The sequence below is a fragment of the Malus domestica genome, chromosome 11 (genome assembly GCF_042453785.1).
Source record: "Malus domestica chromosome 11, GDT2T_hap1".
In the NCBI taxonomy this organism is placed as follows: domain Eukaryota; kingdom Viridiplantae; phylum Streptophyta; class Magnoliopsida; order Rosales; family Rosaceae; genus Malus; species Malus domestica.
This window is the reverse complement of record NC_091671.1, coordinates 33,525,793-33,537,068: the sequence shown is the minus strand read 5'-3', so window position 1 is coordinate 33,537,068 and position 11,276 is coordinate 33,525,793. Positions and strand designations below refer to the sequence as shown.

The 11,276-nt window shown below is 38.7% G+C and overlaps 1 protein-coding gene across 1 annotated transcript; it reads right to left on the bottom strand.

The window, feature by feature from the left end:
- Window positions 1-5,209: 5,209 nt before the first annotated feature.
- On the bottom strand, window positions 5,210-8,048 carry LOC103430153 (uncharacterized). The gene is made up of 3 exons (XM_070808509.1): window positions 7,733-8,048; window positions 6,171-7,636; window positions 5,210-5,440 (listed from the first exon to the last, which is right to left on the bottom strand). The coding sequence occupies exons 1-3, from the start codon at window positions 8,046-8,048 to the stop codon at window positions 5,210-5,212; spliced, it is 2,013 nt and encodes a 670-aa protein (XP_070664610.1).
- Between the last annotated feature and the right edge of the window lie 3,228 nt (window positions 8,049-11,276).

Here is an 11,276-nt window from a genome sequence, read left to right as displayed (position 1 = left end):
CTTTTAGGTAAATGAGCTGTCTCCTAATTGGGAACACGCCACATGTGGCCGGCCTAGAGCCTCATGATTGAGTCGTTTACTTACCTTGGCATGACCTTTTGGGACACTTAGATCGAACAATGATGCTACAACGTATCTCCTTACCTGAAGTAAGGATCTTGTGCCTACAAGCACACTTTGCCAAGCCCGCTCGTTTGGGAAATTTGATTTCTATATCATTCCTCGCAAAGATACGAAACGACTCTCTTTTCATAGTGGATTCAAGGGAGTATATATGGACTAATCTAACCAAAATGCGGACCATATAAATACTTATGGCTTTGGTTGATGATTCGACAAACTGGTAACATGTTTGTCCACACACTTTGCTGCTAAACCTCATGGCCGATTTTAAAGGTTCACCACCCTACTTATCCCATAAAGTCTAGAAGATTAGATAATGCTGAAGAGTTTATATCGACGGTTTTTTTTTGTAAGTATTGCATGTCTTTTGGGTTTATAATTGAACATCAGATTCCCATGTTCACCCCAAATAACCTCGCAGAGCAATCATAAAGCGTATTTTAATTGATCGCCCAAACCTTGGTGAACGCACCAAGCTTTCAGTTTCTACTTAAGGCTATGAAATCTTGTACATAGTTACGTTGGTCCGCCTTGAGACCCATTGCCACCCAACCTATTCGACATTATAGTTGGTTACTAGGTACGAACCTGATGTTTCGTACTTACGCGTTTTGGGTGTGCATTTTATGTGCCAAATTGCGCCGTCGCAATGTACCAACATGGGTCCTCAAAGAAGGATGAAAATCTTTGTCGATCATGATTCTCCTTCGCATAGCTATCTTATAGTCCCTTGTATGCGATCTTTTTACCGCTCATTTGCGGATTATCACTTCAATAAGATAGTCTTCGTACCGTTAGCGGGAGATAAGAATGTCAACATTCCTATAGAACGACGTGAATTTGTGTGGACATTGCTCACTATGTCCCATCTCAATCCTCGTACCGCACAAGTGTGATAAGCAAATATGATTGATTCTAGCTTTCAAAATGTTGCTCCAGACGCATTCCTCTGATCTAGCTAAAGTGACGAGATCATATACCAGCTGCAAACATGCTTGCAAGGATAGACGTACTTAAAGGATGTTGAGTTAACATCCTCAAAGGATCTGCCACCCTTACTGGACGATCCGGTACACCGGCGAATAACCAATCAATCTGTCTTAGCCTGAAACATGACAGATCACTCGGTTTATAGGATTCACATCCCCAAAAGAGGAAGATCACAACAAAACAATGAACCCATACTCGATTGATGTCTAAAATCATTTCCATCTCATGAGATTGATCCGAGACTTGAAGTTCTTGGTCCAATATACTAGTTTGGATGAGATAATGAAATTGGAATGAAATTATTATTGATAATGTTTTCACTTATATAGTAGCGTGATAAGATGATAAGATGAATGAAATAATGCGATATGATGCAAGCCTTATGATGCAAGGTTTCTCTCAAACTCCCTGTGATTGATAGTAGCATTGTGAAATTCGGTTAGTGTTTCTCCATGGGGATAGTAATACAGAATTGACATGTAAGTTCTGAAGAATTACATGGACTAGTTCAAATAGTTCCAAACCACGAAACACCCTCTTAACTTGTTTAAGGCATTCACTTACGGATTGAAGCAATCCGACGAATGTGGTATACATGTCTAAGTGATTATTTGATCATCTAGAGATATGAATTATGCCCTTGCGTGTTAAATTATGAAGTCTTATTCCAAATTGCTATAATTACATTTTATGTCAATGACATGAATCTCACTGAGACTTTGGAAGAGCTTAAGAAAATTGTCTCGCACCTGAATATGGAATTTGAGATGAAGAATCTTGGCAAAACTTTTTTATACCTTGACCTAAAGTTAAAGCGTTGTTTTGACGGTACTTTAGTCTACCAGTCAAACTACACCTCGAAGGTGTTACCTTTGAATATACCTATGATCTTCCATATGTTATATGCAAATGGGACCCTTGAAGAGATTATGGAATCCGAAGTTCCATATCTGAGTTCAACTTTGAACTTTGTTGTACTTAGCTCATTATATTAGAAAGAACATCTCATTCGTTGTTGATCTATTGGTAAAGATGCAGCAATGCACCTACACGCAACCACTGAATTGGTATTAAAGACGTTTTCTGCCACCCTGAAAGTACTACGGATTTGGGTAAATCCCAACGCATCCCGAGCGGATCCAACCCCCTTAATCCTCATAATGATGCTTGCCTTGTTTTCTGCCACTTGATCTTAATGTATTCTTTTTCCCTACGATTAGGAGCATTTTTCCCATTGGGTTTTTACTACCTAACTAGGTTTTGACAAGGCACCTATCTTGGGCTGGTCATACCCTTGTGAGTTCTTCTATTTGCGTCCAGAAGTCGTATAGTTTTGACTTAATGCAACTTCTCACTTTTCTCCTTAGTCAGTGGGTTTTTGTCCTACCTTGGGTTTTACCATAGCGAGGTTTTATGAGTTTTACCTTTTATGCATTATTTCATTGATTTAAGACTCGCTTTGCTCATTCTGCCAACGGCTTCATCAACTGTACTTACTTCATCGCTGAAGACCTGATGCGTCATTTGTTTGAGTATTTACACACTTAAGGGGAGTGTTGCAGTCATATTAGATTAGGAATGCGATTGTGTAAATCCTAATGTATCTAGGGATATCTTGAAATATTCTCTAGGGTTAGATATTATCCTATTAAAGTTGTAATCCTATTGGGGTAAGGAATTTACCTTCCTTAACTACTATAAATAAAGGCTGGGGTGGAATAAAACACACCTTACAATTACACATCTTTCTCTTTTCTCTCTATGTGCCGCACCCCCTCTCTATATATGGCCTCCATAATTGTTCACTAAATTATGCCTACAACATTGTGCAATTTTTATAAACGTTTTTTTTTAATATATAAAGTTTGAAATATTTTGGAGTGCCAACATAATACCCTTCTAAATAAGGCATGTTTTACAATTAGTTTCTGTCGTCTACTTTGAGGAATGTTAGATCATCTCTAACTGACTTGGCCAAAGGCTATAGGGCTACAAATAGCTCGAAATGACATAAAAACCATCTCCAACCAAGGGTTAGGCCAAATGGCTTGTGGGCCCCACCGGGCAAAAAAATGGGAAATCAGGCCAACCGGTTGGCCTAAAAGAGCCAACCAGCTAGCCCCTAGCCGACCCAATATTCAAAAGCCAACATCAGCATGACGCCAGGTTACCGTTGCATTTGATTTTATTTTATTTTTTCAGACAAAATTAAAAAATATTTTTTAATCTTTTTCCTATAAATACCTAAGCCATTCCTACACCATTTCTCACATAATTTTCATCATTCCATACTATCTTACTTCATTTTATTTCAATTACCTTCCTCATTTATTTGATGTCGTGTAACCTCTTCTATCATTTAAAACTCTGTAATTAGAAAAATGCTACTCTTATAGTATATTTGTACCATAATTTGTACTCTCTCTAATAGAGATGGAACCCGTAAATGTTGGTAGCCTCATCTCCATTAAAGAGATGGTACAAATATGTGGTAATTATAGATTACTGTTGTAATTAATGTGTTGAAAACTTAAATATTTTATTTTCACACATGCCATCAATAATTCTACAACACTTAACACCTACCCCCGAGCATCACCCGCCCTTCCACCTGCTAGTCTCCTCCCCACCCGAGCATCACCCGCCCTTACGTTTAATTTTGCACAGGTTCGACTACCTGTGGAATTAGGGGTAGGCAAACGGGTATAGGAACAGTGGGTCGGAGCGGGTAATCAAGGTTCGGGGCGGGTACATGCCGGTTCCTAATTTTTAAAAAGAGAAATAGGGCGGGGCTTTGAAATTTTAGGGGCAGGCCGGTTCTAAATATATAGAAAAATGGGTACCCGAACCGGCCCATTTGTAATTGTAATGGATGGACGAGATTAAAGAGTAACATGCATCCAAGCTGAGCCGTTTGTTTTATCCTAGGACCTAGGTCTCCTCAAGCTCGACTCTATCACTAGAGTTTGAAGTCTTCGAACTCGACTCGATTCTCTTTCGTCGTCTCGCATCGTCGTTTTCTTCACCACTCAAACATCATCTCATCCACCGCCCCCGACATCACCGCTGTCGTGAGTCTGGGTCTTGGTGACCACCACCACCCCGACATCATCTCCTCCACCATAAGACTACTAAGGCCTCCATTCACTTCGTTTGCTTTTTGCTATCTAACAAAATCACACCACCAGACATCACACTCTCTCCCTTTCTCCTTATCCTACTCGACTGTGATGGTGCCTCCTAGATTCCTATTTACCATAAGCTCGACGTCAATTTACATTATCTGAAACTTCAACGCCTGAAACTCCAACAACTACACCGTTTACAAATTAGGTCCCATGCCTGCATTGTCTGCAACTTAGGTCCATTGGTGGTGCCGCAATCGATCTCGCCAATCACAAAATCTCGATGCCAATCTGCTTGTTCTGTGCTTTTCACGCCTTCCTTCATGAATCGATCTGCAAGCCTTCCAGGTTCTGGTTGGTGTTCCTCTGGTGAGGTGGGTTTTCACCCATTTTTCCGTTTATTATTCTTCTTCAAAGCCTTCATAAGCACTCATTCTCTACTCCAAGCCCGAATGTTGTTTGTGCGATGGCCTTAAAGAAAAACTTGAGGCCGCTTTCTTACTTTCCAGCCCTGATTACCTCCACGACATTGATTTACCAGTATGAGATACTAGTTTTGGCCAAAGTGTTATATGATGGCACTAAGGAAACTTTACCCAAATTATCTTATTGCCTCATGCCATCGTTGTTGATCGGAGTCGAGAGACAGAGACCTTGGTTTGGGATTAGGAGAGATGAGCAAAAGAGACGGGGACCACCACCTTCACCGATTCACCATCGTCAGCTGTTGGTGTGAGTAGAGGGAGTAATATGGAACCATGGAACGCCCTGGAGCTTTGTATCAAAACCAAAAAAGAAAAAAAGTAATTGGACTCGTGGATCCGTCCTGAACTGACCCGTTTGAAACTGGCCGGGTTAGGTTCGGTTTCCAAACTCAAAATCCTTTTGAAACTCGTGGATATCAACGCTTGTTATATCACCCGACTGGTGGCTACTGGAAGGACGAAAAAGAGTGCCTACCGTTGTGTCTCCTAATCAGCTCCCGTACATGGAACCTTATGACGTCCACCATCTCTCCTGCAAATGCAAATAGAAATGGCCGCAAACACACTGCCCATAGCCCTACCAATGCCACCATTACTTCTACTCCCAAACCCACTACCATTGATTACTACTGTCTTTCCTCCCTCTGATCTCCTGCATATAACTTGACTTTCTTTTTTCTGGATACTGTTGTACTGTGCTCTCTCGCTCAAGGCTTCCTGAATATAAAAGTTGTCCTGGACTCCTGTGCTATAATCTTTTTCCTTTTATAAGTTGTTTATCACTAGGCAGTGGCGAAGCCAGGATTTCTCGGGGGGAGGGGCGAATTTAAAATAGTGCAAGGTTAAAAAAAAATAGCAACAACTAAATCTTTGTATATAATAATGTCTTCCATAATTAATCAATAAAAATAAATTACAATTGTTGTTGACGAGGTTTCATATCATGAAAATGTCGCATAATAGGCTCATTATCAATAAAAGCAAATACATCTCTCTCAATGTAAACAACCATGCTATCACTCAACCATTGATCTCCCATTTTATTACGCAATGGTGTTTTCACAATCTTCATAGCAGAAAAAGCTCTCTCCACCGAAGCGGTTGCAACCGGTAACACCAAAGCCAATGTAAGAAGCTTATACACTAACATATAGCTTTCACACCTCCCAGTCTTCACTAACTCTTTTGCAAGATCACTGGTTCCTCTCAATGATGAAAACTCACTATACATCTTCATATCTTGAATGTAATTGTCAAGTTGAATTGGAAGATTCATGAGGTCCATACGATCAAAATCTTGAGGATAAAGTTGGGCTAAACGAACAATTTTTTCTTTGTCAAAAGATGCAAAATTATTCACTAGACTCAAACATGCCATACAAAGAAGCAACTCGGTGTTTACCTCATTGAAACGATCATTCAATTCCTTTAGTTGCATATCAAGGACTTGAAAATAGAGGTCTACACGATAGTAATGGAAGTTTGTGATTTTTGGAGCTTTACGCCTTGATTTTCCAGGTACGAAATGCAAATCCTCCATGTTAGGAATGACAATATCATGCTCCTCACAAAACTTTTCTACATCATGCAACAAGTCTCCAAAGTCATCATCTCTCAAGGATTGTAGTCTTTGCTTGCATACTTCCACTAACGTCATCGCATTCACAATATCTTGATCTTTCTTTTGCAATGCTTGTGATAACTCATTTGTAATTCCCAATATAAGTCTCATCAAGAAAAGATGAAACACAAAATCAAAAGTTTGTATGTCTTTGAATAACCCAGTAGCTTCTCCGAGATTATCTTGGTTACGATCACTTTTAATCCATTCAACCACCTCCACCACGACTTCAAACATAACAATAATACTAACTATAGTACCATAATGCGAGTTCCACCGTGTATCACATGGACGCATGAGGCTACTTTCTTGATTTAACCCTTTACCCGTTTCAAGATTACCAAGATGAAGAGCTTTTTGAATTTGTTCTTGTTGTTTCTCTCTCAATGCATCACGACGCTTGCACGAAGATCCAATAAGATTCACCAATCTATTAGCATTGATGAAGAAATTGGCAACATCCTCATTTTCCTTTGCCACAAATACAAGAGCTAGTTGGAGTTGGTGTGCAAAACAATGAATATAAAATGCTTGAGGGTATTTGTTCAAAATCTTTGTTTTAAGACCATTTAACTCACCTCTCATATTACTAGCTCCATCATAGCCTTGTCCTCGTAACTTGGACATACTCAAATTTGTTGTAGCAAACAATCTCTCAATAGCCTCTTCAAGTGAGCTACTAGTTGTAGATGAGACAAGTTGAACACCCAAAAACTTTTCAATTGCTTCTCCTTTTTTGTTCACATAACGCAATACCACCGCCATTTGCTCTTTATTGGAAGCATCACGTGATCCATCAACCAAAAGAGAAAAAAATGTACCTTCCATATCTTTAGTGATTGCATTAATAGTTTCAATAGCACAAGCACGAACAAGATCCTTTTGAATATCGGAAGAAGTATACTTGAGATTCTTGGAAGCATTCTCAAACACAACCTTTCTAACTTTCTCATTATGATCGGCAAGAAATTGCATAAGCTCTATATAATTACCCCTATTGCTCGATTTCAAAGATTCATCGTGTCCACGAAAAGCCAAACCTTGTCGCAACAACCATCTTGTGCAATCAAGTGCTCCACTCAGTAAAGTGTGATAATTAACGCGAGCTTCATCAGTTTGCTTGATCACAAATATTTCAATGTGTTGTTTTTGTGTCATCAATTCTTTAGCTTGTTGCATAGCTTTATTATGAAGACTTCCAACACCTCCCTCGTGGACTCGAAAATTTTCGGGTCCTTTTCTCCAATTTGTAAACCCTTTTGTAGTGAAGACATCACTTCCACTACCACCCGCTTTATCAAAATCACATTTAAAAAGATAGCAATAACGGCAAAATGCAGCATTTTTTACTATACTATACTCCAACCACTTAAAATTATCAAACCAACCTGTAATAAAACATCGATTGTCGCTAGCTTTCCTTGGCATGATGTGAGACTTAGGTTGACAAGGTTCCTTTTGAAGGTAGTATCTACGAATTGCTTCATGACAATTGAGTGGATAATCAAGCATTCGACGTCTCAGTCTAGGGTCTGCCGGAAGATTAGCTAATATTTCATCCAACTCAGTAATCTCACTTTGTTGTGCACTACTCGGAATACTAGAAGGAGGAGGAGGACTACCCGGAATATTTGAAGGAAGAGGAGGACTATCCGGAATATTTGGAGAATGATTTAAGCACTGTTTCTTATAATATCGTTCCATTACGTAACTGTATAACGAAAGAAAAACAAATATATCTTAGACTCTTAGTCCTAGAGTAGACTACGAATTTAATTAATCAGTACCAACAATCATATCATATGAATAATCAATTTTTATTCTACAGTAGAGTATGTAGACTACGAATGTAATTAATAAGTACCAACAATGCATTTGAATGAGGGTTTTAGTTAGTTGAATTGGGGTTCATTATGTTAATGTATATATAATGTATCGGTCCTCTTTTATGTACTTCAAAAAAAAAAAAAAATCAATAATCATAGTATTCATATGAATAATCTACAATCAATAACCATATAATGTATAACCCTATAATCCTACATCAATTAAACAAAAATTTATATTCAATAATCAATTAGGGTTTGAAATAAATTAAATTTTTTACCTTAATTGGAATTTGGAGTGGCTGTGCAGTGTGCTTGCAGTTGCAGACTGATGTGTCTGCCAATGGAAAGTGAAATCTGCTACAGTTTGTCATGTGGGGGGGGGGGGAAGGGGGAAAAGGTGGGGTGGGGGGACTGACGGGATGGGATATGGGGAAAAGGGTTAAGGGTTTTGTAATTTGAAACAGAATAGGGATGGGGACCAGTGGTCCCCCGTTTATATATATATTTTTTATTTCATTCAACCAAAACGACGCCGTTTACCAAAAAATTTAAATTTTTTTTTACCAGGCCCAAAATGACGTCGTTTTGGCCTGGATTTTAAAATTAAAAAAAAATCCCTCCCGGTCGTCTTCCCCGAGAGCTATCTGTTTCTGGTTTCAGAACCCGGTGCTCCCCAGTTTCCGGCCGAACCAGGGGGGTTCAAGCGTCGCTCCTGCCTTTGTTTTCCGACGAACGGAGGGGCGAACGCCCCCCTTCGCTCCTACGAAGCTTCGCCTCTGTCACTAGGTACGTTGATTTTGTAATAAATAAAGCTAAAGTTTCATTCGAAAGGTGAAAGTCATTCAACACAATTCTCTGCGATTAGGTACGTGGGAAGTGTGGAAGCAACCTCATGCACCATTCTTTAAACTAACAGTCTTCAAATATAGGGGTAGGCAGCACAGAGCTCCACATAGGCCAACTTTTAACCACCAACTGTGTATAACCACCGGATTTGGAACTCATCCAGATCCAAATTGTGGAGATCCTAAGAATCCTCATATCTTAATTATTTATCGTGCATCGTGTAGATCCGGAAGGATCCTCTTCCCCATTCTTCGATCCTATAATATTACAATTATTATTTAATTTCACTAACAATCCTGAAATTTATTGTCTTATATGCACTTGCACATCTTAAGATTTTAATTCTCAAGTAATGTTAGAGAAACCATATTTTTTGCAGACCGCAGTTTTCTTTCCTTGGATGTCACGTGGGGTTCATGTGAAACAGTGAAGGAAATTCTTCGGAGTTATGAGGAGGTTTTCGGCAAAAAGTTAATTTCTCGTAATCTGTGGTCGCGTTGAGTCCTAATACGGATGATGAAACAAAATATATGGTGGCTGCTTACATGGGAGCTTGCCAAGCAAGTGTGGCGGCTCTCCTCCAATAATGGGTCTTTGGTGGAACTAGTTTATAGAGCTCGCTAAAATGTTTCTAGAGGTGGGGGTTGGGCATTTGTCCGTCTTTTAGAACCTTGGTAATGATCAACTCTGAGCTTGAATAACATTTGAAATTCAAGAAAGAACTATAGGAGAAATGACCAAAGATAAAGAGGAGGTAATAATTCGCTGATCCACGCACATTGGTGGAGTTAGGAACTTTTCGGTGTTTGGGCTAAGCTAAAATTATTACTACGAAATCAAATGCTCAATTTTTTTTTTTTTTTGTTGCCTATATAAATTTATATAATAGTAAGCTTAAAAGTAATAATTTGAAGCAAGAAATTTATAATATGTTTTCTAAGCTTCTAGCCCTCAAAACTTTCAAATGAATAAAATAATGAACCATATGTGGTATGGAAGTTTTAATTTATTACTATTAAATTTTAGTATTGGTTAAACTAATGAGTTTATTTAACATTTAGTAACTCTTATTTTCCCTAAAAGCAATCATAAGATTTAGACTTTCATTTGCTAGGTGGGTTATGACAATGAAAGATAATAAAACACCCAAATAATTAATACTTTTAAGCTTAAAAACTAAAACTCTCCTTATGCTGTAGTTAGTTGGAACCTTATGCTTGGCTCCACCGGTGCTCATCCAACCATTTATCAAACAAAACAGAAACTGACCTTCCATCTCCAATAATCCAACAACTATTGTTATTTAGAACAAGTAAAGCACACTCCAAAACATGCCGCACGAATCACTACAACATAATTGGTTTTTTGCAGTGCACAAAGAGCGCCATAAATGGTTATTCACGGCGTGAGCCCCCAAGCAGTAAAAGCCCCTGTCGTAAAAGATGTTTTGTCAAATACGACGTTCTCTAGTAGCCGTGAATAATTTAAGCAAAACACGTTGTAAATACTCTTTAAGGCATGCCTTGCGCGACTTAATTGAAATTAGATACGACATTAATGAAGTGTCGTAATACTACGAAAACAATTACAACATACATGTGTGCCGTAATTTATATTTGATGCGGCGTTTGTTGACTGTCGTAATACTGTGAAAGCAATTACGGCATACGTTGTACATCGTAAATGAAGACTAGCATCAACAATTACTACTGATTTTGCATAAAGTAATTTACATTTATTTTAATTTGAGTTTTTAATTAATACATATATATAACAACCCATCCCCAAAAGTTACAGTCTTTATAATTTTTAAATGTGAAATTTTGAAAATACCCTTTGAGCCAAATGCATTGACTTTTGTTGACCGCCTTGCCGAGTTATGTAAGATTCATTTTCTTGGTGTACCCTTGTAGTACTTGTTGCTACGGATGCGTGGGCGCAAACAGAATGCAATTTGGAGTTATAACAAAGGAGATATTAATGTTTAAAGTTGGGGGCATTTTAGTAAATTAATTAATATCAAGAAAGCTCTTTTGAGCCAAATCTGGAATGCCACGTGTGTGGCTGAGATTGAAGCAAAGGAAAGATAGGCGGTGGAGATGAAGGATAAAGGAGAGAAAGGAGGGGTGGAACGTCCAATCAGAAAGAACAGAAAGAGAGAATGACCAATGGGGGAGAGAAGAAAGGAGGGGAAAGGAGAGGGAAGAGGTGCACCGGATCACCTTGATCCGTTTCCAACCCCTCGACCTTGTTCCTT

What these genes read in the sequence shown, in the direction of transcription:
- LOC103430153 (XM_070808509.1), bottom strand. Translation starts at nt 8,048, where the DNA reads ATGGAACGATATTATAAGAAACAGTGCTTAAATCATTCTCCAAATATT. An exon ending in CAATCGATGTTTTATTACAG is followed by an intron (nt 7,637 to 7,732) that starts GTTGGTTTGATA and finishes ATTTTGATAAAG; the next exon opens with CGGGTGGTAGTGGAAGTGAT. An exon ending in GTGTAGACCTCTATTTTCAA is followed by an intron (nt 5,441 to 6,170) that starts GTCCTTGATATG and finishes TTTTATATTCAG; the next exon opens with GAAGCCTTGAGCGAGAGAGC.